This window comes from Haliotis rufescens, unplaced genomic scaffold (assembly GCF_023055435.1).
Source record: "Haliotis rufescens isolate VD_foot unplaced genomic scaffold, xgHalRufe1.0.p SCAF_28, whole genome shotgun sequence".
In the NCBI taxonomy this organism is placed as follows: Eukaryota; Metazoa; Mollusca; class Gastropoda; order Lepetellida; family Haliotidae; genus Haliotis; species Haliotis rufescens.
The window spans coordinates 6,158,283-6,186,069 of record NW_025963979.1 but is presented as its reverse complement, the minus strand read 5'-3'; the positions used below and the strand labels follow the sequence as shown (position 1 = coordinate 6,186,069).

Here is a 27,787-nt window from a genome sequence, read left to right as displayed (position 1 = left end):
GACTGGTCAATCAAAGGACGGTATAAGCCTAGTACCTTTTTTTCCAAAATCTTTCGGACACCGATCACCTTTGGTTATACCGATGTGTAACAGATGTGAGCAACAATCTGTGGCATGCCACGATGTGGGGGCATCGGTGGGTTTCACCAATGCCCCCACATCGTCCGTCTACCGTTGTATATGTGACTGAAGAATAAATATCACAATTCATCTGTCGTCGATCAATGAAACAACCGAAAAACTATTAATGAAATGTATTTTAGCAAGGTTATATAAGAGTGTTATACAATACATAGAGTATATTTGGCTTTTCTCGTTAAATAACATGTTTATCTCATAAATGACCTGGAAAAATGTACATTGTCATGAGAGGGGCAGTCACGAGTGAAGATGTCAACATTGTCAGTGACGATCGCACATGTCTTAGTCAGTAACCCATAGTAAGAATGAGGCATAGTGAAACGTAGCATAGTGGTCTTTTTACCTCGCGGGAAACACATGACTCGATTGAAATATCGATTTTCTGACTAAACGCATAATAAACCGTCTTACCTCCCCGACTCCAGAGGACTGACATATGAGAGGAAATTTAAATAAAATTATCTTACATCATTATTATATAAATTCTTCCTGGTTTGTATTCCGGCTAACTGTCAACGTCATTTCCTACATTCCACTCGCAAAAACAACAGCGTCTCAGTACGTCAATAGTACAGCTCTGAGCGACCGGCAATTTAGTCGTCTAAGGCGCCGCGATTCGCTGTGCAGAGTTGCGTCCCTTGAGCACGCCAGAAACCTATGATTGTGGGTTCGAATCCCGGTTCGCCACGATTATGTTTCTAGGTTTGTCAGCACCAGACCCATGCTCCTGGGTTACACCGAAGTGGTAAACGTCTGCGACCTGCATCACTTCGGGCTTTCCTACCACATTACGCTGGCACGCCGTGATATAACTGGCAAACTGTTAAAAGCGGCTTTAAACCCAACTCACTCACTCACTCACTCTCTCTTCTTTTCAAAAAAGACTGAATCATAGTTCATTTTTTCAAGCAATTTCGAGCACAATATATTTTTTTACGATAAATTCGTATTACTGTTTTAGATCCCCAGTCCTTTGTTGGGTGTATCAAAGAAAGGGTATTGAGGCTTTCTTCACATTTTCCTCCCACATTAAGCTGACACGCCGCGATATAACTGAAATACTGTTAAAAGCGGCGTTAAACCCAACTCACTCACACCGTCAGGCCTGGTGACTTGGCTGACAGCGTGGTATTTTACCCCGAGGGCGTGGATCATTGCTAATGATACTGATCACTGGACTGTCTAGTCCAGATTCGACTGTTTACAGGCTGTTGTAGTATGGCTGGAGTATTGCTGGATGCAGCGTTAAGCAACAAACACTTTTATTTTTAGAAAACATTTGTGAGTGGCGGGTGCGACCGGAGGCGCAGGACATACTCACCTTTTCGCGAACACCTGGTTTCTACACTGATTTTCAGTGATCTATTCATATAATCTTCGTCACTATCTTGCGATTTACGCCAAAATTCTGTTTCGGCGAATAATCGAGACTGGTTATTCACTGGCCTTTACGTGTGAATTTAAAGTGTTGATGTGGCTTGGTTTATGTATGATATCCAATGACTCGTGTTCCAGTGAATATCGTAAGCCAGCATAGGATTCCACAAAGAAGAACACACACCCCTCCCCTAGTGTTATAAAAAACGTCCATCAAGTAATCTGTCTGACAACAAACTCTTTTTCGTCCATATTTTATACAAACCAATCGGTGTCGTCCGAAGTTCTCTCTGACTCTAGCCAGTGAGATGAGGTCAGGGAGACCAACACATAGAAATGTTTGCTATCAGTGTTGCTGTCACCAATTTGATAAGATGTCGATATCTTTTAGTTTTAAAAAATGTCCCGGTAGCACACGCACAGGCAGTGAGTGATAGATTGTAAACTAGGTTACTCAGCGTATCGGAAATGTAGCAGATATCTGTAGCGGGCCAACAGAAGGACAATACGGGGTTTCTATTGTGAAAGATGTGTCACGTTTTGTGTCATCAACGTGGACACTGGGTTACCATTAACGTGAAGACGATGCTGGTACATGTCTAGTCAAAGATCTGAAAATAATTTCGAATAAGCATTTATTTTTTCATAAGGTAAATACTAACTGGGAAAAGAATACTCTTGGTCAGATAATTACCATTGCCCGTTTTCGCTTATTGGGTTCCTACAGCACATACTTATACTAATGTAAAACTATACCGTTGTCAGAATGATGTACATCATAGAAGGAACACCGGCGTACCGATGCTGCTCATGAAAGTTACATAATGTGAATACAACTATTTAGGACCAAATTTGCCTTCTGGGGGATACGTTTGTATTCATACCAATAATTAACCATTAAGATATTATTATTTAATAATAATGATAATAATAATAATAATAATAATAATAATAATAATAGCTGCAAAGCAGCAATGGCGGGCTCCAAGTAACACTGTGCACAAACGTCCATGTTTGAATCCTCAAAGGGTTTCCTTGTACTAAATCCGTCAACATGTAGGCACAACTTGCAGGGTATCGCCGCTACGAAATTGGCGTGTGCTAAGTCTGTTCTTAACCAATTTCCGACCTTCAAGCCTTTCGGCTCGGAGCTCTTATAATAATAATATTAATAAAAAAAGGCATGCCTTCTTGCCCACATGATAGAAAACAATTACACGTAGTCTGTGTAGCAATAATACACATAGTACGAATTCCATATACGTTCAGCATACGTCACAATATTGTGTGTCTCTTAAAAAGACTGATCTCCTTTCGAATAACGTGCATTTCATCAATATAAAGTAAAACATCACAAACTCAGCATATATCATTGCGGACACTTGAAACCATCAACAAACCAATCATATTCAGCAAGATTACGTGTCCACAAACAAAATTGGCTTCTGCAGAGCATTTATCTGACAAATATTCTGGAAGGCTGGCACTGCGAAGATCCATCTTGATGTCCATGGCATTACAAGACCCTGACAACGCCACTCCCTCGTCGATCAGAAAAGCGAGCGTGCAGTCACATTCTAAAGACAGGCCCCTAACGTTTAGAGAATCAAATGTCCCCGGACTGTAGTCAAGGGCGAAGTTTAAATCTTCCAGGCGAGTGTTGGGGAGTTCGACGTATAACGGGTAGGTGAGGTTGTTAAACGCCCCTTTTTCTATCCTGGCCAGAGGGTTTTCTGACAACACAAGGAGGTTGGCTTTAATGCCTGTAAGAGAGTCGGTGCGCAGTACTTGAATTTTATTTTCATCCAGAAACAGATGATGAAGTTTCTTCAGAGATCTCAGGGGTTCTACGGGGATATTCTCTATGCCCATGTTTCTCATGAATAAGTGTTTAATGCATTTTTCTTGGCCTTCAAACGAGTTGTGAGTCAGTGTGATACTAGTTTGGCTGATATGAAGATCCTTCAAACAGAAAGATCCAGACATTGAACCTCCAGGAATTGTTGTCAAGGGATTCGATGTCAACTCAAACACCTTCAAAGCAGTTAAATGTTTAATAGCGTCGGTGGGGAATTCGGATAATTTAGAATAAGCTATGTGTAGATTTTCCAAAGATTTTTCGAGACCAAAAAGTGCGTCGGCGTCAATCGTAGTAACTCTGGTATACAACATTTTCAACGTCATCAACTTTTTATTGTGCATGAAACGCTTCTTTTTTAAGGTTGCGAAGCGGGAGTGACTTAAATCCAATAATGACAAGTCACTGAGTGGAGCAATTCCGTCGGGTACACTAGAGAGAGAGTTCCCCGCGAGGTCCAACTCTTCCAGTGTTTCAATACCTAGGAATACATCTGATCCAATAGATTGGATTCCACAGTTGTACATCTTCAGTTTTTTCAAAGACGACATGCCCAAGCCATAGAAAAGACGACTGACAATCTTCGAGTCTCCAAATTGATAGCGGTACTTGTTGTTGAAACTCAGATCGAGATGTTTAAGCTTTCCAAGTCCTCTCAGGAATGTTAGAGAATTGTTAAAGAATATCTTTGTTATTTCAAGGTCGAGGTATTCCAGAGAATCGTGTAGGTTGCTAAATGCGTCATCTTCAAGATTCATTTCCCTGTTGCCGGCAAGGATAAGACGTGTTATTCCGATTCCCTCGGGAAAGTCCGCCGGTGTGACTCGAGTGATGGCTTTGCGGGATAACCTCAGGAGTTTAGGTTGTGGGTTCGAAGTTAGTCCGGAAAGATCCGGAATTCTGGACATGTTTTCAGAGTTGCTTGAGATGATGTAGCCTTTTACTCCGGTTGTAATGATTCCGGTGTGGCAGAGGCATTCTGGGGGACAGAACAGTTCGCGAGGAGAAACACTACAAACAAAACATGCTGCGTAGATGATTAGGAGCCGCATTATCGTCACTTAGAACCTGCAACGACAAGAGTTCTTACATTAATTGTAGATTCCTCTTAATCAAATTTAACACGTGATTCTCTCGCTATTGCTTTACTTTAATATACATTATGTATCAAATGTGTGACATGATCTGGCATGGAGTAATGTAATCATGATGTAATAAAGATGCTAAAAATTAAAAAAAATAAAATGTGGACTCCTTCATTCTTTGTACTACCAACTATTACCTCGACTCATGATCATGATCATGAAATAAACCACCAGAGACGTTCAGGTCAGGTCATGAAACCGTCGAATGCGTCAGATTTACATTGATTATGCTCATATTTTAACTGTCGTATTCGACCGTCTATCCGTCTACCCGTCCCTCAGTCTGTATGGTGTTGGTTATTAAAAGTAGGGAACTTTCTGGAGAACTTGACATGTGTGCTAAGATTTAAAGACGCTAGTCTCGTTCTCATACTTTGGTCCTATAATACATGGTGACTAGCTCCATCAAGATAAATCTCACGTTTGGCTGAATAGCATTTGCCTACAGCCTCGTGCAGCCTCTGCGTCTTCTGTTATACTTCCTCATCTGTCTATCATCGACGCAAAGATAATCAGTCTTACTGATTATTAAAAAAGACGTTATTTCAAAATGTACCAAATATACACACTATCTTCTTAGCGGAAAATCTCGTTTTCGTTTAAATCAAAAACAGATGGTAAACATTTAGCACTGCAACGTGAGAGAAGCGATTACCAGAAGCAACCCCTAACCAAGGGGGATAAGTCAACTTGTTTGTCCGTTTTCGTTCAGATATAGTCTCCATTTATAACGTCACCTTGTTTTTAGTAAACTTTGCTACTTTTTCAATGACCTACAGTTGTCTATAACAAAAATCTTTACAACACAGAAATACTAGGAGTAAAAGACAGAGAAATCACATCACGTTAAGTGGAGTCGTACATCTCAACGCCATTGTAAGCGTGAGTAGGTTGGGTTTAACGCCGCCTTAAACTGTATTTCAGTTATATCACATCGTGTCAGCTTGACGTGGGAGGAAGCTTAGGATGTAGGCCCTACAGACATTGACAACTTTGGTGAAACCCACGAGCACAGGTATGGTGCTGATAAACCTAGACACCTTGGATACACCGAGATTCGTATCCACTATCATAGTCACGATTAAGAGAAGCCAATCGCGGCGCCCTAGACGACTGGACAACTTGGTACTTGGGTATTAACCACACTAGCTATATTGAATCGGCATGTTTCAGTTCCTATAATAAAAGTAGTGTTGACATACAATGACTTGTCATAACAGTTGTGATTTCATACCGTTAACCGTCATAACAGTTGTGATTTCATACCGTTAACCGTCATAGCAGTTGTGATTTCATACCGTTAACCGTCATAACAGTTGTGATTTCATACCGTTAGCCGTCATAACAGTTGTGATTTCATACCGTTAGCAGTCATAACAGTTGTGATTTCATACCGTTAACCGTCATAACAGTTGTGATTTCATACCGTTAACCATCGTGACAGTTGTTATTTCATCCCGTTAACCGTTATAACAGTTGTGATTTCATACCGTTAACCGTCATAACAGTTGTGATTTCATACCGTTAACCGTTATAACAGGGGTCATGACATAGATCAAATGTAATACCCGCTGTGAATACATGGGAATTACTGTAAAATACTGTTGTAGCGGTGTTTGATGTAGCCACTGTTGTACCAGTAGCATCTCTCTCATCGTAAACAACAATGCTTAATTGGGATAATTGCTTATTTAATCGTAGCATCCGTCTTACGACTTTGTAATATTCATAACATGAAAGCGCCAATACCTTAATATCCAAACGAGTTCGCCACACTCGTTTTACATACAACGATGAAGAAGTGCGGGGAGAGATAAAGCTCGATAGATGCACAGAAAATGTAAAGGGATGACTGGAGATCAGGGTCCCGTTCCATAAAGCGGTCTTAGCGTTACGGCTGTCTTAAGTCTATATTAACGAATGGTAGTTACGATCATCTTAGCGCAAAGACCGCTTTGCGGGATTCCGATATGTCCACACATTGAATTGACTTAGCATTGCATTATAAACTGCCGGGCGAAAGTATACACCCAGTCTGAAGACGGCTAAGATATACACCCAGTCTGAAGACGGCTAAGATGCACACCCAGTCTGAAGGCGGCTAAGATGTACACCCAGTCTGAAGACGGCTCAGATGAAACAAACAAGAAAGAGTTATCCGAAGGTGATGCATTTGATACCAGTATCATGGTTGTGTTTTGGACCTTAAGTTTGCAGTGTTTCGGCGACCGTTTACAGCGTTTTGATAACATTTGTAATGTTTTGCTCAAAGCAAACTTTCAAGTGAATACATTCTTTTGCACGGCAGTTCATAATGACAAATATAACTGTAACAATTAATTAAGGGTACAGTAAGGTTAATATATGAGCATGATTATGTACATATCCAAAGATTAAATGCTGTACTACTTACGCGGATGTTCTACGTCCAATGGGAACTATGACAAAGCAGCAATTGTCGACCATATTCATCATTAGGAATTCACGTTGAACGTCAGAGTCCTTCAAACTAGGGTAATAGTCTCTATGACATTTGTGCGCCTGTCAAATCAGAACGCCAAAGAGAAGCCATTAGGTTGTTAGTATATGTGAACGAATGGCTGTACTTAAAGGGTAAAGTGTGCATATGTAGATAATCTACTAACAGTTAGAGTACAACTTGTATCCATGACACTGTGATACAAACTATTAAAACAGTTGATAGTCCACGTTATATGCAACATCCCCATAAACCATTTGTCAAAATAATGAAATCATATGTTTTTGTAATCGAAAAGTTTTCTGTTTATTAAGAGGTGCAAACATAAAGCAGAAAGTGCAAAATTCGTCATAGTAGCTTTATGTGTAAGACTTAATGTGCATATACATGTGCACTTCCTGACCTTTTTCAAACTTTCTTTTTCCAAAATGTTTGCAGTTGTCGAAGGAAGATATTTATCTGTTAGATGTATGCAGCAGATGTATGCAGAAACTTCCGTTTTTGTGATTAATATGTAAGCGTCATAAACATAACACACAACATATTTGTCAAATGAGTCGGTGAAGACAACCTCGGCAACTGACCCCAAAAACTGATCTCGAGTGAAGCAAACTGCTACTCCACGTCATGTAATTATTTCGAAGGTGTTTGATGCAGAGTAATTACACCCACCGGGTCATTGATCCAGGTTAAAGCAATAGAAGATGGGGCGTGCATAACGTGGTAAGGGGCTTTGATGTAATATAGTGATTAAAGAACGCGTTCGTCACGCCGGAGACCCGTGTTCGAATCCCGACTTGTGTGAAGCCAAGTATGAGTATACCCCGAGGTGATATTGATGGTATAGCGCACCTCGAGACATAAAACTATGCACACTCATACATAAATAAATAGTCAGTATATTATGAGCATATTATTATACATATATGTAGCTTTACCTCGTCGTGAAACGTCTCTCATCATGGGGCGGGATGAACCTTCAGAGCGAAACGTTATTAAAGCCGAATCGCGCCAGCATTGCCCTGGGGATCATCTTTGTTTTTAAACCACAGCTCCATGCTTCCGATACATTTCGCTGCCTTGTATCTCCAGTGATGCATATATTTTGTAATTTAAACCTCTTCACAGATGTTTACGCGACCCACGTGAAGTCTTCGCCTCAACGGTAATAGGCTACTGACGTAATGTTGTCTTCCCATGAGTTTTGTTTACGAATGTTTTTTCCACATACCTGTCATAACATAGCTATCGGAATCGATCTCACATCAATTACCCTAAAAGTTTGGATATTTTAAGCTCTCTCCACTTAGTCCTATTGGTATGTACTGTTGTGTGTAGCGATCGTGCCACACCGGCACCTCAATCACATTTCCACTGTAGGCAGCCCTTCTACAGTCACAGTCCTGACATTCAAACCACATAACCGGGTCTATCTATGTGGCTGGGACTTCATGGGGGGTATTATTCAAGAGTACCAGGAACATTCAAAGGCTGTTCTTTTCTTTTTGTCATTCGACACGAGAATTTGCTTGTTCAGCTATTCTTAAAGAACACTTGAAGATGCGTAGGCATGATTGTTTCGACAGCTGACTGTAACAACCTCGAATTCTGTTGTTACGAAGTAGTGTGTGCTTACATTGAACCGAACTCGTGGTCCCAGCCACCATATGTATCCATGTGCCCCACGGCCTAGCTCTAATACACAGAGGATATTGGTTTGTCCTTGTCAAATAATGTGACATTTTTGTTTATCCCGTCGAGTGGTCTGATATTTCAAAAGCGGTGCATTTACATTGTATTATCACGAGCTGTGATGTATACAGTTAATAAATGGGAAGACTGGATGATATGTTCAGATGCATGATGGGAAGGGGGAATGTAAGCCCGATGCAACAGTGCGTGACTTTTAGGATGGAAAGATATGGCCACGACTGCAGTGACAGAGGGGAAATAGGGTGGGTTGGTATATATTGAAAGAGGGGAAATAGGGTGGGTAGGTATATAGTGAAAGGGGAGAAATAGGGTAGGGGGGTATATAGTGAAAGCAGGGAAATAGGGTAGGGGTATGTAGTGAAAGAGGGGAAATAAGGGGGGGGGGGGGGGGGGGGGGTATATAGTGAATGAGGTAGGTGGGCGGGTATATAGTGAATCAGGTAGGTGGGTGGGTATATAGTGAATGAGGTAGGTGGGTGGGCATATAGTGAAAGAGGGGAAATAGTGTGGGCGGGTATATAGTGAATGAGGTAGGTGGGCGGGTATATAGTAAATGAGGTAGGTGGGTGGGTATATAGTGAATCAGGTAGGTGGGTGGGTATATAGTGAATCAGGTAGGTGGGCGGGTATATAGTGAATCAGGTAGGTGGGTGGGTATATAGTGAATGAGGTAGGTGGGTGGGCATATAGTGAAAGAGGGGAAATAGTGTGGGCGGGTATATAGTGAATGAGGTAGGTGGGCGGGTATATAGTGAATCAGGTAGGTGGGTGGGTATATAGTGAATCAGGTAGGTGGGTGGGTATATAGTGAATCAGGTAGGTGGGCGGGTATATAGTGAATCAGTAAGGTGGGTGGGTATATAGTGAATGAGGTAGGTGGGTGGGCATATAGTGAAAGAGGGGAAATAGTGTGGGCGGGTATATAGTTAATGAGGTAGGTGGGCGGGTATATAGTGAATCAGGTAGGTGGGTGGGTATATAGTGAATGAGGTAGGTGGGTTGGTATATAGTGAATCAGGTAGGTGGGCGGGTATATAGTGAATCAGGTAGGTGGGCGGGTATATAGTGAATCAGGTAGGTGGGCGGGTATATAGTGAATCAGGTAGGTGGGCGGGTATATAGTGAATCAGGTAGGTGGGTGGGTATATAGTGAATGAGGTAGGTGGGTGGGCAAATAGTGAAAGAGGGGAAATAGTGTGGGCGGGTATATAGTGAATCAGGTAGGTGGGTGGGTATATAGTGAATGAGGTAGGTGGGTGGGTATATAGTGAATCAGGTAGGTGGGCGGGTATATAGTGAATCAGGTAGGTGGGTGGGTATATAGTGAAAGAGGAAGGTGGGTGGGTATATAGTGAAAATGAGGTAGGTGGGCGGGTATATAGTGAATCAGGTAGGTGGGTGGGTATATAGTGAATGAGGTAGGTGGGTGGGCATATAGTGAAAGAGGGGAAATAGTGTGGGCGGGTATATAGTGAATGAGGTAGGTGGGCGGGTATATAGTGAAAATGAGGTAGGTGGGCGGGTATATAGTGAATCAGGTAGGTGGGTGGGTATATAGTGAATGAGGTAGGTGGGTGGGCATATAGTGAAAGAGGGGAAATAGTGTGGGCGGGTATATAGTGAATGAGGTTCACTATATACCCACCCACCTACCTCATTTACTATATACCCGCCCACCTACCTCATTCACTATATACCCGCCCACACTATTTCCCCTCTTTCACTATATGCCCACCCACCTACCTCATTCACTATATACCCACCCACCTACCTGATTCACTATATACCCGCCCACCTACCTCATTTTCACTGGGGCGGTCGGGTAGCCTAGTGGTTAAAGCGTTCGCTCGTCACGCCGAAGACCCGGGTTCGATTCCCGACATGGGTACAATGTGTGAAGCCCATTTCTGGTGTCCCCCGCCGTGATATTGCTGGAATATTGCTAAAAGCGGCGTAAAACCATACTCACTCACTCACTCATTTTCACTATATACCCGCCCACCTACCTCATTCACTATATACCCCCCCCCTCATTTCCCCTCTTTCACTACATACCCCTACCCTATTTCCCTGCTTTCACTATATACCCCCCTACCCTATTTCTCCCCTTTCACTATATACCTACCCACCCTATTTCCCCTCTTTCAATATATACCAACCCACCCTATTTCCCCTCTGTCACTGCAGTCGTGGCCATATCTTTCCATCCTAAAAGTCACGCACTGTTGCATCGGGCTTACATTCCACCTTCCCATCATGCATCTGAACATATCATCCAGTCTTCCCATTTATTAACTGTATACATCACAGCTCGTGATAATACAATGTAAATGCACCGCTTTTGAAATATCAGACCACTCGACGGGATAAACAAAAATGTCACATTATTTGACAAGGACAAACCAATATCCTCTGTGTATTAGAGCTAGGCCGTGGGACACATGGATACATATGGTGGCTGGGACCACGAGTTCGGTTCAATGTAAGCACACACTACTTCGTAACAACAGAATTCGAGGTTGTTACAGTCAGCTGTCGAAACAATCATGCCTACGCATCTTCAAGTGTTCTTTAAGAATAGCTGAACAAGCAAATTCTCGTGTCGAATGACAAAAAGAAAAGAACAGCCTTTGAATGTTCCTAGTACTCTTGAATAATACCCCCCATGAAGTCCCAGCCACATAGATAGACCCGGTTATGTGGTTTGAATGTCAGGACTGTGACTGTAGAAGGTGGGTGGGTGGTGTTGTAAAACATGTATAACCCGATGATGAACAAGAGAAATGAACATTTCTATGTATATACAACGTCTTTATTACAATGAATGCGACGTTTCCGTGTACATACTAACACCGTTATCAAGCAAGTGATGTACAGACATGTGAAGAAGGACGGTTATATACATGTGGATAAGGTTGAAGTATAAAACAGGATTGATGTACGTATTAGAAATAAATAGGATAAACAAGGCATGATTGAATAAAACAATGCAGTGATGGATATCTTGAAGTTGCTTGGAAGTCAGTATTTAGATGAGAAAGATTAAGATGGATATATAATGGGTAATGGACATGAGATTAAGCAGAGACCATATACCGGTATATGGTCTCTGGATTAAGGTTGTTTTGTGATGAGTTCATGGTGACCGCTGTGACGTAATGACCTGATCTCTGTTGATAGCTGGTTGGCGTCTTTTGGTGTGGATGGCTTTAAGGAGGTTCCTGATCTTGTAGTTGGCATGATTTTTGATGAGTACGTTGAAGTTGTTCCAATAGATGTTGTGGTCTGGGTGGACATGGAAATGGTCAGAGGTGGCAGATTTGGAGTCTTTCTTCGCTTAGTTTTGATGTTCCTGAATTCTTACTGGGAGAGGCCTTGATGTTTGTCCAACATACGATACACCACACTCACATACACGTGGTAAACCGTACCGGTGGGACCATCTGGTATTGCGGGAGGTCTGCCATTGGCTTTGAAAATGTTCTGGGGTGTTTTTGTTTTTCTCTCTGGAACACTACATCAATGTTGGCTTGGTGTTAAGAAGTCATCCAGACCAAAACATCCATTGATTACGCGTGGGGAGTTTTTTCTTCAGTAAAACACGTCATGCACAACCAGATGACTTGGCGGATAACTTGTTACACTTGGTGGTATTCCCACTTCGGTGAAACATGTCATGCATAAAACGATGACTTATGTCACACTTAGTAGTGATTCTTCTACTTGTAAAACATTTCATGCACAACTAGATAACTTATGTAACACTTGGTGCTGATTCTACTTCCGAAAAAAACATGTCATGCATAACCAGATGACTCACTTTATGTCTATTTACCTGGTATGCATAAACTACCCCTAATCTATATGTTCTTTACGCCAAATTCACTGACGCACACACACACGCAAACGCACACAGACACACGCCAGAAATATTCTGATGAATAAAATCCTGATATCCAGATGACAAATGTCCAGTCCATGGTGTGTCTAGGAGACTCAACTGAATCTCCGGGTTGTTATCATACATCAACATCTAAATATTTCATCGCCACGATGATAAGATGACGAATACACTCATTTATCATATAATGGGTAGGTTTCTCGGCAGGATAAAGCCAACGGATAAAAACGATATCCGTTGGGGTCATATGCGGATAGAGATGCAAATATGAAAGGTCAAGTAGGGACTACTTTCAGTGTTTACAAACAAACATGGCATCGCCCTTGTCATTCGGCGATCGAGTCAGAATTAACCATCGTGAATCTGGATAAACTAAAGGGATAATTGCTATCATTATCAAAAGAACAGTCTAATATACTGACAATCAGTGTCTAACTGTGATGTAGCTAAGGCATTTTATAACTTTTGGCAACTTTTGAGATATAAATTTCGAAACAATTTTGCGAGGGCACTAGGCCCAGCCAAGCGGGATCAGTAGCCATATCTGTGCTTGTCGACCTCTGCGACTTGAAACCTTTTCCACAAATTAAAATAGTTGGATTTGGCCGAAATATGTTTGAATTGTTACCTTGTTTCGTTTTGTCGCTCTGTGTGCATCTGACTGTACTTGACGTTATGACAGGACAGACCGACTGTCCACAACGTCTGAACGTGGCCGTGACGTCTCATAGACTAGGGTTAGAGTAGCTTCCCTTTGGCAAAGGTCAGTTACCCTGGCGGACAGACAGATGGATTGCCGCGAAATGCAAGTAAAAACAGTTGTTGTTTTGCGTATATGTTGCTTCGCCACTGTATAAGAAACAGATTTTAGTTGGAGCTATATTGGCTACTGTCACAGTCCGACTGACACACCACTTACCCTGTGACGTAATAAATATTAATGCGCGCATTCCAGGAAAACTCGCAATGTTTCGGTAATGTTTGTGAGAGTGGGAGAGCTATCGCCAAGGCTCGCTAAATACAATGTTTATTCCTAATGCAGGATATTTACCATCCCCAAACACACTCGCGTGATAACCTCTATACATACGTATTCTGAGATACAATACAGGGGCCTCTTCCACAAAAGATCTTAGTGTTACGACTATAATTTACGTCTATATGTTAAACTGGGGGATGTACGAAGGTCGTAGAGCTGAGATCGCCTAGAAAATGATTGATCATGACACAAATATGGATGGTATAAATTAATCTTACCTTAATCGGTATCACCTGAAGCCTGAGCCCATTTTCTTTCACACAACAATCGGTAGAGCTGAAGAAAATGAAATTAGAAGATACTTGGAGGGAGCTGAAATGTGTGAAAGTAGAACCTGCACATATCTGCCCATGCCCGGGCCTACTTTGTGAAGAACGATAACGGATATGACACGCAGAAGGACGAACTGTATATGAACTCGTCTGACAGCTGTATAGGTTATTCCCATAACAACTGTACCTCAGTGTGCTGCGTTTAATAATTCGTTTATTCAATCTTCTATTTTGACACACGGCAGCTGCTACATTTTATACAGCACTCGTGAAGATCCGGGTTAGAAACTGTCTTCTATGCTCGTCGACAGAGGCAACAAACGTGATCGGGTGGTCAGGCTCGCTGACTTGGTTGATGCATGTCATCGTAATCCATTTGCATAGATCGATGCTCATGATGTCGATCACTGGATTATCTGGTCCAGGCTCGATTACGTACAGACCGCCGCCATATAGCTGGAATATTGCACATTCGGGTCAAATCGGTATAACAATTGTTACATACGTAATACCTAGCCTGCTGTGGGACTGCGGTAAGCTGGGGCTATCCAGTACGCCCCCCTTGCATACCCTATTACGTACCAACCGCCATCATAGAGCTGGAATATTGCTGAGTGCGGCATCAAACAAGAAACGCCATCTTAACAGAGACAGTTACGTGTTACTTCGAATTCCTGTTCACTGCTCGTCATACCAAAAAAAGAAGTTACATCTCTACCCGAAAAAAAACTCTATTGATGGTATCTTTCAATCTAAGCAAACTTTGACAAGTTAAAATAATTACAGTGAACTACGGTTATAACGAACACGCTTATAACGAACTAACGGATATAACGAACTAACTTTTTAGTCCCGACTATTTGCTGCAGTTATACTGTATATATGCTTATAACGAATTACGGTTATAACGAACTACAATTAGTAGTCCCTTTGAGTTCGTTATAACCGTAGTTTACTGTATGTTCAAGACGTCAAACAAATTTATCAACTGAATGATGGAATACATCGCATGTCAGGTTCTACATCCATCGTATGATAACTCTCAGAAAGTATTGATTCCTGCCTGTATATACGAAATCCTCCTAGTTCATAGCATCTCAACACGCAATACGTTTTAACTGACACTGATGGAGCGCCGCGCCTCGCCTAACTGCAGATCACCGAATGGACAACACCAGACACAGTTAACGGCAGGCTGAAGTCGGAATATTGCTCAAACATGAGTAAAGCCAGAGGAATATGTACGTTACTTATAATTGACATGATGCAGTAAATCACACTCACGCAGCACTTAATGGGTTAAATCAGTAAAACTACGTCATATTTAAATGAAGAGCCAAACCGTATACAAGAAAGTAATGTTCGGCATATGCTCCAGGCTCCTCTGAATCCGTGTACCAGAGCCACCTTGCAGCGTCCTGCGCTCACACGTATTCTGGTAAACTGTGGGTGCTTTCAACCTGTGTACGACTGCATGAAACTGTCTATTTACAACACTGATATACGCCTATAACTGCTTCAAGTATACACCTGGAGAAAAATGTTAAACACCGTTTAGTATATATTTTCAAAGAAAAGTCATTTTAAATTCGAATCTTATTTGTAATTTTATGACAAACCACCTTTATTATGTTTTACAAACTGACAAACATTGAAATACAGAAACGGAAATAGATTATTTAATGACACGTTTTGTAACTTCACCATAACACTAGTTATTTGCCTACCATTTCAATTGACTCCTCGGATTGTTCGTATCATATGTTGTGACTCAATCTTTGCAGGGGGCACATGTGGCCCAGTCGCCTGAGGCGCCACAATTCGCTTTGCAGAGTTGCGTCCCTTGTGTACACCAGAAACATATGCTCGTGGGTTGAATCCCGGTTCTCCCCGATTATGTTTCTAGGTTTTGCAGCACCATACCCGTGCTCGTGGGTTTCACTGAAGTGACAAACGTTTGAGACCTGCATCACTTCGGGCTTTCCCCCAACATTAAGCTGACACGCCGTGATATACCTTGAGTCCTGTTCAAAGTGGCGTTAAACCCACCTTAGTCAGTCTTTGCAATCACCCGAGGAACATAGTGTTCCTCCTGTACCAGCTATCCCAGGTGTATCATTGGTATGTTGGGCATTTTTATCAAAATGAACCCAGCTCACATGTTTCCGAAAGATGCATAGAAGTTCAACATACTGTAAACTACGTTAATAACGAAAACGCTTATAACGAATTGATGGATATAACGAACTATTTTTGGTCCTTTTCATTTGCTGTATATATACTTATTAAGAACTACGGTTATAACGAACTAAAAACAGTGGTCCCTTTGAGTTCGCTATAACCGTAGTTTACAGTGTAAAAATAGTGGTGGTGTTGCTTAACTTATTCCGAGTGTATAATCTGTATGTAACAGTGGAACCCTCCTGACAGTATTTTCCCACTGATATAGTCCGGATTAAAACAAATCAGGATGAATTAACTATGTGTACGCACCACTATGTCCCCAGCAACCTCTCCTGCTCCTACGAAGCGTCTAAATGGATCGGGTGGTCAGACTCGGTAACTTGGTTTATCATGCCTTATCGTACTCCGACGGCGTCGGACGATGCTTTCACTAGACACTGCATGTGTGGTCCAGACTCGATTGTTCACATATGGCGGTACTGTAGCTGGATTAGTACTGTCTGTGGTATTAAACAACAAACAAACAATAGAAAGATATATATAGACGTTCCAACAGTAACCGTCCGCTTGCCGGGTGTCCGGTTTGCCATCTCTGTGTTGCTGTCGTTCAGTAATACTTAAAGCAGCCGATCCAATTGTTCCAGCTGACGTGTGACACGGTAATGCCACTACAGCAGGACGACCTATACGTGCATGTTAACACTGCGCCTTTGATGGATGTAGCTGTCTGTGCTAAATTATCAGTTATACCAGTCTGTGTAACAGTTTTCCGTGTAAGGGAATATCAAGTTTAGCAATTAGAGTAACGCCTAACCGTCATATGTTTTAACAAAATATTTGTCAGGATCCTTAGCTGATCCAAATAAGGGTGAATATGGTTTTACGCCACACCTTTATAATGGCGACTTGGAAGTAAACTGGATCCGCCAAACAATGGTTGACAGCATGAGGAAATAGTACATTAATACCATGGTGGAATTCAGACGTAGAAAGACAAAGGTGTTATGTAGAAAAAATCTTTAAAAATAAGTCTTGGAAAAGCCGCGCTCTCTGAGTGCTGGGGGAACTCTTTGAAGACCAAATGAGCATTCATCACTACGCGACAATACGTACAAGAAGACATTGTTATCACAGCTGGAGCTAGTGAGTGGGTGAGTGAGTGAATTGGGCTAAATGCCACTATGAGTTGTATTCCAGTTATATCATGGTGGGTCAGCTTAATGTGGGAGCAAAGTCCAAAGTGATGCAGGTCTTAGAGTTAAGCCAGGCGAATCTGAGATTCAAACCCGTGAAGAAAAGCTTTTGGCACACCTAAGGGACGCAACTCTGCACAACCAATAGCAGCGCCTGAGGCGACCGGACAAGCCGCTCCCCCTATTAGCGAGTAAGTGGGTTACAACATTGGTATGTTACTGACTTCATAATGGAGACGAATATAGCATTCAAACCCGCAACCAGCAGGTTCTGACAGGGCTAAAAGAGGCAACACTGAACATCGAATTGCAGCGCCTTAGACCACTGTGCCCCGTTTGATGATTATATGCTAAAATATTATGATACCACATGAAGCCTTACATTGAAATATACACTGACTTTAGGAGTATATGTAAATATATATATGAAGTAAAAAGTTGAAATAAGTAATAAAAATTACTTTCTTACAAAACTCCTCAACAGCATAACGAAGAAAACATCCGTTTATTAACAATGTATATATACTCTCTGAAAGACTTTGCAATCCCAATCCTATCGAAGATATTGCTGAATGCCAATAACGCAGTTTACAGCTTAAGTATTGAGAAGAGTGTCCACATGGGCAACGTGAAGCAATCTTATATACATCCCTACACCTAACTACATACAATACAGTATTTCATAGCAATAATTTAACATTAGTAAAGATTATATATTAAATTCTATGAGTATTAATCCCATCAGCAATAATATAAACACACAGCAATAATTATTATGAACGATATTCGACAAACACACGGGCGCAAACAATTCCACTGAACATTTTTCTGACAAGTAGTTTCTAAATTCATCATTACGCAAGTTCATAACCGAAATATTATGTTCTCTAGAGCAGGATCCAATTAGTGCACACCCAAGTTCTCTTAAAGGTTTTAAAAGATCACAGTCACAAATAATAGACCCTTCGATTTCTAGTTTTTGGAATGTTCCAGGCTTGTATCCGAGCACAAAGTCAAGACTCGTGAGAGACGTTCCAACAATGGTAACGTTGACTGGTACATTCAAACCACTGAACGCGCCAGGTTCGATCTCCGAAAGAGGCAAATAGGACAGGTCTATTGATTTGGCGTTTATCCCAGATAAACTATTGTTTTTTAAAATATCAATATCAGCGCCATGGAATTCCAACCGTCTCAACTTGCTCAACGATGCCAGGATCCCTCGAGGAATATACGTTAGTTTCGTCTTGTACAAACTGAGTTCATGAAGGCAATCCTTTTGGCTGTCAAACATATTAGCATGAAACTCGACCTGTGTGTAATGTATATCTAACCTATGTAAACAGTATTCTCCACTGAAGGAATCCGCTAACATTGACGTGAATGGGTTTTCACTGATGTTAAGATTCTTCAGCATCTTCAACCGACGAAGAGCGCGTGTGGGAATAACCTTCTGGCCTGTTAATTGCAGATCTAGTGTTAAAAGACTGTTCTCAAGGCCACTGAAAGTATCGGGAACAAGTTCTCCAAATTCGTTTCCAACCAGGAGCAGGGAGTGTAATTTGTTTAGTTTACTGAAGGCGCCACTTTGGAGAGATTTTATATGATTAAAGCTAAGGTCCAGCTTCTGGAGATGTGTCAGACTGTTCAAAGCCCGGGGAACATCGCTGAGCCGGTTACCAGATAAATCCAATGACGTGATGCTTTCAACTCCACGAAATACATCCACTGACATTTTATAAATGAAGCAGGCTGACATGTCTAGGTGTTGTAGTTCGTACAAGCCAAGGTCATGAAACAAGGTTACTACATGGGATCCCGTGCTCCTGGTCCAATATTGTTTGTTGTTTCGTAATTCTAGTTGAACCAAACCGGATAATCCTCTTAAGAATGTCAATGTTGTATTGAATTTCACCTCATTCCCAACTCTCAGCGAACCAAGCGAATCGTCAAGACGGACAAAAGCTGCGTCCTGCAGTGTCATCTTGGGTCCTCCTCTGATAACAAGTCTCTTAATTTTCAGCCCAGACTGGAAAACGTTTTTCCGGATGTCAAGAGTGTTGTCGTGCCTGTATGCGTCCAGGGTCAACTCCTTGGGATGTGGGTCCAATTTTAATGGGGACAGATCTGGGACTACACCGGTAGAGCATCTGATAACGGTGACGGTTTTATTGTCTGGTCCTCTCTTCTTGCCACAGTGACATGACAGGGGACACGTGTCCTGAGCCAGCATCACAGTTGACAGTTGTACTAGTAGTTGTATCAGAACTATGACAGACACCATCCTATAAAGAAGTGAATAAAACTAATAATATGACAGAAATATTTCCAATATATATTTGCATCGCCTTATTTCTTATATTTTACCTCCATGCTAATTTTGGTCGCACCAGACACCACACAGATAATCATTAGATTTTAAGTTAGTTAAAACCATGAAACCTTAAGTAGACCCTTACATCCCAGGGAGCCACATTGCTGTTTAAATATAGAACCGTAATTATGAATAAACCGTGGAAGCTGACAGACTCCGAGCAGCATCGCCTATCAAGATTCAAGAATATATAATATCAAATATAAACAAACCAAATCTTGCTCTTAACAAAACGAAACGAACAAAACGTGAACTACCTACCTGTTTACGTAGGTGGGAGAAACTGATAAAGCTCCACTGCCGAACGTACTCCTCTATATTTATCGTTCATGTAATTCACACTATTTACATTGCAGCAGCCATCCCTCAGAGCCCCACCGCACGGAACACAAGTGTTGCTACTGGCACGGAGGTTGTAGTGAACCTGTTGCGTAACGCTCGCATATCTCGCCAGTTCTCACAGTCACGTGATTAGCTTCGTTATCCAAGATGAATTGCTCTCGCTATCCCATCCTCCAGCTTAGACAGATAGTCGATTGTTTTTTATGAGCTCAACTTTACTTAATTCATGACTGGCCTGTTCCGTTGCATATTCAACAGGTTTGTTTATTCTTCTATGTATTGTAACTACTTGTTACATACGGTAGCACGAAGACATCAATTTCTTCTAAACTGAAGCCATATGTTTGTTTGTTGTTTAAAGCCAGCAGCTATTTGAGTCTGGACCAGACAATCCAGTGATTGACATCATGAGCATCGATCCACGCAGTTGGGATACGATGACATGCATCAACCAAGTCAGCGAGCCTGACCACCCGATCCCGTTAGTCGCCTCTTACGACAAGCATAGTCGCCTTTTACGGCATGGGTTGTTAAAGATCTCTTCTACCCCGGATCTTCACGGGCCTGAAGCCATAAGAGCAAAGTTCAGTACAGCTTCCCGAGGCAAGAGAGTTAACTGACTTTAAAAGTCCAGTTTCCACCATTGCCGAACTAGGCTGGAATTCCTGGGCTCGATCGTAGCGCCACCAGTGGCTATTACGAGTAATGTCCTTTCTATGCCTCTCCTATTGACCAATCAGATTCAACCTCTCGTATCACTTGCATTTGCTTCAAACAAAACGGTGGCGCCCAGTCAAGACGATCTGATCGATAATCAAGATCTATATTGTGATCAAACGAATCTTACATTGCGAAGTGCATCAACTCACTTGAGCACCTTGATTAAAAACATGAAAAGATATAGAAAATATCTGTTGACAACGAGTTAGCGGTTCACATGCTTTGCAAATCCTGCGGTCGACCGAAATCTGCATGACACTTTACGAACCGGAATTCGATTTCGGTGCACGATTTTGATTGGACTATGCATAGACTCGTTAGTCCAGCCAAAATGTAACTCCATAATACCAGCCTAGTTCGGCAAGGGTGGAAACTGGACTTTTATAGTCAGTTAACTCACTTGCCTCGGGAAGATGGGTTCAGTATTGAGTTGTGTTCTATATTTTCGCCTTTATGCCTTCAGTTTATAGGTCAGAAGCCATAATTGTGATAAACAGCGGCCATTATCTGTTGTTAGCATAGTCTAGTGTATCAACGTCTAGTTATTAAATCGTTCGACTGCGACAATGAGGATATTACACCCTAAATGTTGGCTAGGTGGTAATTATTTTTGTAACGCATTCCTTCTTACACAACTGAGCCGATCAGTATTCAAGTTACACCAGGTCGTGTCAGCTTACTGTGGGTGGAAAGCCCGAAGTGACGCAGGTCTCAGACGTTTACAACTTTGGTGAATCCCACGAGCACAGGTATAGTGCTGACAAACCAAGAAACATAATCGGGCGAACCGGGATTCGAACCCACGATCGTGTGTTTCCGGCGTGCCCAAGGCACGCAACACTGCACATCGAACTGAGCGCCTTACACGACTGGGCCACCCGTGCCCCTAAAAATATGATAATAACTACAGTGTATCTTTGAATTTCGTACAAACTGTCGTCAAAACAGCAATGACGTTTTCATAAAATACACAAATTTAAATAAGAATAAATACGATTCATGGATTAATTAGAGAATAAACAACGAGATACGGTTGAAATGTTCCGAGTGAATTAATTGTGTTAGTTCCGAGCTTTGTGACTATCAACATTTTGTCACGAGGGACATGTCCTCCGTTGTGAGTTGTGAGTAGGTTGTTCTTTATTTTCCTCAGTCATTTTATTTTAGTAAAAAGTAGAAGAATATGGGTCAATCTAGTGTTGGAACGACATCACGTATAAACGACAGTGACGTCATCTTCAATTATATGAGTTGGTATCATGACACGTTGCTATGAGCAGCATCGAAACCAATGAAAACAAGGCATCAATTGCCTTGAACTAGTCTTACATCATGAAGCAAAACTTATAATTATCAGTGAGAATTACTGAAATTATTTTGGACGATCCCTTGCCCAAATAGGCAACATATTCCTGACATTTCATTCATAGCAATGGTGTTGAGCAGTGAATGTAGTTTGTCAATTAGACCTCCATATACGGACTGTCAATCCGGACTGTACCGTAATTAATTACATTTTTCGGATTACCACATCAAGGGGACACGCCGTGATATGACTGGAATACTGTTCAAAGCGGCGTTAAACCCAACTCATCACTCATTCGGATTACCAAATTCTGGATTAACGAATGGCTATGGAGTACTCCAACAGCAGCCGCCCCAGTAACGCTTGAATTCTGACCATAAACGCCAAATTTCGATAAATACGTTCCCCTTTCCTCCTACATTTATCTCATGACTTGATTAATTGTAAACGTTGACCTTTTACTGATATGCGTTCCTTTCCATAAGTCTCCCGGTGCTTAAATGATCATGAAATGCATCCTGTAAACAATACTTACGTTGCGTAACGGAATGATCTTAACATACATGCGATGCCGTGTATGTTAACAATCACAGCATTGTGTACAGGCGAAGGTTGAAAGAACGGAACTACCAGCATGCCAGCGCTCCAAGACTTCATTCCAGTAAGCGTTTGGTTTACAACCGCAAGCCATTTTTATCTTAAGTTGAGCAACTGCCAATTCTTGCAACATTTGTACAATTATCAGTGCTTTCTTTTTGACAAAAAGATATTATCACGTACTTCTTCGTTCTCAAAACTGTTGGCTACACATGAGTACAAGTCTCTGTAATCCTAAGAACTGGTTTCTTCTTGTCGTGATGTTAATATACCAGGTCCCGGTGTTCTGCCGTCGTCATTTCTCCTATTTGTTATTGATGCTTTGCTTGGCTAAGTTTTTATTGTTGTTTATTTTTCTTCCTTCTCTTCAAGTGTTATACCACACAGTTATGTGGTAAGTCATGTTAGTTTCTAAAGATTGCTGTGTCATCATATTTGAAGGTTACCTTGTTCCAAATTAAAATACCTTTCTATGTTTAGCAAGAAGGTTTCAGTCGATTCATCCTGCTAAGTAGGGGGTGCGCATGAACATACAACATGCATCTATAAGGAGGGGATAGGCCCGTGGTAAATTGGCAATACTAGCTTTATTGGTTTGTTTGTTTGTTTAACGCCACAACTATTTTATTACATTGTGTAATATGTCGACAGTCTGTAAAAATATAGTATGGAATAAAAAAGACAGTGACTGATATTATGAGCAACGTCTTATGACGTCGGGGTACGATGACATGCTATGAACCAGGTCACCGAGCTTGTAAACGTTTCCTATGGTAAGCATGGGTTGATGGGATGAAGTTTCGCACGGAATCCCCCAGGTCAGTTTCATTCAAATAATTCTAAACCCACTAAAATGACATCAAGCTAGCAACAAATGCTGACCCTAACTACATGGAGACATTGTCTCACACAAGACCTCAATTCACACTGTGCCTGAAATAGACAGGAGAGTATAGTTCTTCTCCAAATGCAATACACGAGGAAGCAACAGACTGCAATATCGTCACAAAGTCATCACATAATAATTGGAAAATAATCTTAAAACAATAATAAAGAACCATGTCATTGTAGCTCACTTAGTAACATACCCAACATACCAGTATTTTATCTCGAATAGATGCTCTGTAACAAGATACCTTATTTCAGATTCTGAATTGATGGTTCTCTTTGCTGTGTCTTTATCTTGAGCATCTCCAATCAATGAAGAGGCATCGCTAGTGACAACATGCATTGGTTTCATTGATATAACAGTTTGAGAGAAGAGTGAGTGAGTGAATTGGACTTTACGCCGCTTTTAGCAATATCACGGCGGGAAACACCAGAAATCGGCTTCACACATAGTACTCATGTGGGGAATCAAACCCGGGGCTTCAGTGTGACGAGAGAAGGCTTTATCCACAAGGCTACCCCACCCCCGTTTCAGAAAAGATATAGTTTATTGGCTCAGAAGCATTTCCATAAAACTTTGGTGTCCTTTTGCTTGACACGTGTATGCCAACGTTCAGTGTCTCTGATAGTTCTTAAGAATGTAGACGACAAGGAACGACAGCCAAACAGGGCTTGTTGTTATCCGCCTGGCTGTTCCCGGTGAGCTAAATACAACATAACAACACACTTGGCAAAAGATACAAGACCTTTGATATGTTGACTTACTGTTTTACACATAACTATTTCTCGGCATCTTACACACACACACAGAAACAAATCCGTTCAACGTGTATACCGTTACGTAAGAAACGATGCATGTCATAGCTATTGTGCAAGAAACCCATTTTTACCGTCAAAGGAGAAAACCATAGCTGTATCTCCAAAACACAGACGGTTCTCTGTTTACACAACTCTTTCTTCATCGCCATAATCCGACCTTGAAAATATTTAGAGTGTATATCGAGAGTTACCAGGCGTCTCACGTAAACCTGCGGGCCTTCGGTCATCATGTTTCGCCGTTGATGACAGCGTTGGGAATATTTCAAAATAAAAACAGAATAAAAAAGAAAATTTAAGATATACGACATAATTGATGGAACAGAAATGTAAAAAAATATGAGGGGTGTAACAAATTGTTCCAAACAGCTGTCATTTGATGTCATGTCATTCCAACAAAGTAACACATTTACACATTCCAGCCATTTAATCGCTCTAAAAGACGTTGAATAAAGTAATTTAAATGTATGATAATTACCCGGTTGATTTCGCTGGGGGCGGGGCTTGCAGTAATCTAAGCTGCCGGAAGGACAAAATTGCTCCCCTTACTCAGTGCCAGGATTAGCTGGTCGTGGGTGAAATCTAAGATTGTGCTCCGACCCTGGTTCGGCCAGTACCATGACCGGGTGCTAAATGCTAATGGGCTGGCTGGGGCGGTCAGGTTGGCTCGTCACGCCGAAGACCCGAAGACAATGTGTGAAGTCCATTTCTGGTGTTCCCCGTCGGGATATTGCTAGAATATTGCTAAAAGCGGCGTAAAACCATACTCACTCACTCACGCATGGCCTGGCTCTCATTGGGCGTTTCTCTTGCGGTCCAATCACTCATTGTCGGAGAGAGATTTTGTCACCGTCAATAAATTTAAAAGCGCTTGAATGATGGGCCTCTAGTTGAGAATTGGTGCGCGCAAACAAATCTCTCCAGCCCCCTGACTATCTGTGCGTGTCATGGACGGCACGGGCCGACCGGTCGTCTAAGGGGCCTTAAGTCTATGTGTAGAGTTACGTCTATCATGCTTGCTGGAATCTCATTATCATGGGTTCAAATCTCAGGTCACTCTATTTTGATTTCTGTTTTTCCAGCATGATACCCTCGTCTGTTCACAGTCCCTGAACCATATTATTTTCCCTTCCGTCCAGTCCTTTCTGTAATGCAAAAGTCCTAATTGAAGCAAGTCTAGATTTTCCTCAGGTTTGTTTCTATCAAAAGAATAAATTTTCAGAAGCTTTTTTTATTGTATGTCGTTTAATGCCGCACTCAGCAATATTCCAGCTATATGACGGCGGTCTGTAAATAATCGAGTTTGGACCAGACAATCCAGTGATTGACACCATGAGCATTGATCTGCGCTATTGGGATACGATGACATGCATCAACCAAGTCAGCAAGCCTGACCACCCGATCCTGTTAGTCGCCGCTTAAGACAAGCATAGTCGCCTTTTACGGCAAGAATGGGTTGCTGAAGAGCTATTCTAACCCGGATCTTCACGAGCCTTACAGAAACTAAGCATCAGTCGACATATCCGTGCTCGTGGATTTCACAAAATGTGTAAACGCCTTAGACCCGCATCACTTTGGGCTGAAAAGCTCCGTCATGTCAGTAGAGCAGAAGTGTGTTTGGAAGTAGGGAACATGTTGAAAGTCGATTGTTTTCATATTTAAAAAATGGGCTTCCGTTCACCCGTGTAAGATAAATTCCAGAAAGAATTTATACTTCAAACTTCAAACATTTTACCCATGTTGGAAATCGAACCGGTTTCATTTAACGTAAGGGAAACCGCCAACCACCCACCCACTCCCTTTACCCACCGAATACACGTCTCCCCACTCCCCATATACTTAGAGTATATGTAACTCAACAAAATTGAATCTGATCAAAACATTGCAATCAGTTAACACAGCGCACGTGTATGGTATACACTGACATGAAGCGACACCTTGAGAGGGTTAAACATTATCAAATTCAAAACAAAAAGAACTTCTCCACGATGATTCAAGACGACTTGCGTTGTGCATCATACATGAGTATGCGCTGGTTGGCTTTGAAGTGAAGGGTGCCGTGAGCACGTGAGTTATACACGTAATTACTCTAACAGTGCAGCCATCACAAGCATTCGCCGGGCCTCTTTCTCACAGGGGTGGGGAGCAGGATGGCTTGTAGATAACAGGAAACCTCATCAATGCATTCAGCTGTTTACACAGATGAAATACAAATTCAGGATCAGTCATCCGTGACCATAATGACTTAAAGAGGGACCAGCAAGTTCAGTCATCCATCACTATAATGTGTTAAAGAGGGACTAGCAAGTTCAGTCATCCATCACTATAATGAGTTAAAGAGGGACTAGCAAGTTCAGTCATCCATCACTATAATGAGTTAAAGAGGGACTAGCAAGTTCAGTCATCCATCACTATAATGAGTTGATGATGGACTAGCACGTTCAGTCATCCATCACTATAATGAGTTAAAGAGGGACTAGCAAGTTCAGTCATCCGTGACCATAATAAGTTAAAGAGGGATCAGCAAGTTCAGTCATCCATCACAATAATGAGTTAAAGAGGGACTAGCAAGTTCAGTCATCCGTGACCATAATGAGTTAAAGGGGGACCAGCAAGTTCAGTCATCCATCACAATAATGAGTTAAAGAGGGACTAGCAAGTTCAGTCATCCGTGACCATAATGAGTTAAAGTGGGACTAGCAAGATCAGTCATCCATCACTATAATGAGTTGAAGATGGACTAGCACGTTCAGTCATCCATCACTATAATGATTTTTTAGAGGGACTAGCAAGTTTAGTAACGTTATATTGACAGTATTTAGTTACATCACAGATATAAGCAGAAGGCAACAGGAAAACACAAAGTGACTGGTCGGAGACCTTTTGATATGCGCTATTTAAAAACTCCCACTAGAATTGATGGGGTGCCGACAGATCAAGGATCATAGTCGGAGCAATGATTGGATTCGAACCCACGACCAGCGGACCTTTGCATACAGTATGACATCAAAGTGTAGTGATTAATTGCTTCACATCACGACACCCTGACACATCACAAGCAGGCCAGATAGCAATGTGAATGGGCAGTGTTTTACGCCGTGTTTTGTAATGTTTCTTTCGGTCTAAATCGCAAACTGTTGAACTCATGGCACGCCTAAGAGATGCACAGCAAATTGCGACGTGATCCCTTCACGTGTTTAGGCTTGTCAAACGAGCCAGAATTAACATACCACATATTACCTATTACCATGAAATTGTGTAATGTATAAGTTATTGGCATAGTTTCGTGGTGTAATGCGATAAGCTGAAGTCACCGATCATCTGCCTGAGGTAGTAAGCAGAGGTATGGTACAGCAGCTGGTGTTTTCCGGGTCGTGGCTTGTTATGTGATGGTAACTGCATCCAGGTACTTTGTTCCTTTGGTGTACACCGCGAGTATAAA

At 41.7% G+C, this 27,787-nt stretch overlaps 2 protein-coding genes across 7 annotated transcripts in view; both read right to left on the bottom strand.

Moving 5' to 3' along the window:
* The window catches only part of LOC124139314 (leucine-rich repeat-containing G-protein coupled receptor 5-like), a 40,127-nt gene that overhangs the window by 5,904 nt on the left and 6,436 nt on the right, over positions 1-27,787 (bottom strand). The window contains exons 1-3 of one of the 6 annotated variants that reach the window (XM_046506340.2): positions 7,939-8,382; positions 6,935-7,062; positions 921-4,444 (exon numbers count right to left, since the gene is read on the bottom strand). The exons of 1 other annotated variant lie outside the window; for it this stretch is intronic. In XM_046506340.2, the coding sequence (XP_046362296.2) occupies positions 2,878-4,428 (1,551 nt within the window). In that variant the 5' untranslated portion in view covers positions 4,429-4,444; positions 6,935-7,062; positions 7,939-8,382 and the 3' untranslated portion in view covers positions 921-2,877. Of the gene's footprint in view, positions 1-919; positions 4,445-6,934; positions 7,239-7,938; positions 8,383-13,871; positions 13,930-27,787 lie in introns of those variants that run through there. 4 more of the 6 variants (XM_048402692.1, XM_048402693.1, XM_046506305.2 and 1 more) reach the window with 4 other exon arrangements.
* LOC124139327 (leucine-rich repeat and immunoglobulin-like domain containing-NOGO receptor-interacting protein 4) lies at positions 17,793-20,144 on the bottom strand. The gene is made up of 2 exons (XM_046506327.2): positions 19,938-20,144; positions 17,793-19,587 (listed from the first exon to the last, which is right to left on the bottom strand). The coding sequence occupies exon 2, from the start codon at positions 19,584-19,586 to the stop codon at positions 18,012-18,014; it is 1,575 nt and encodes a 524-aa protein (XP_046362283.2). The 5' UTR covers position 19,587; positions 19,938-20,144; the 3' UTR covers positions 17,793-18,011.

Coding starts and splice junctions, on each gene's coding strand:
- LOC124139327 (XM_046506327.2), bottom strand. CDS start 19,586: ATGGTGTCTGTCATAGTTCTGATACAACTACTAGTACAACTGTCAACT.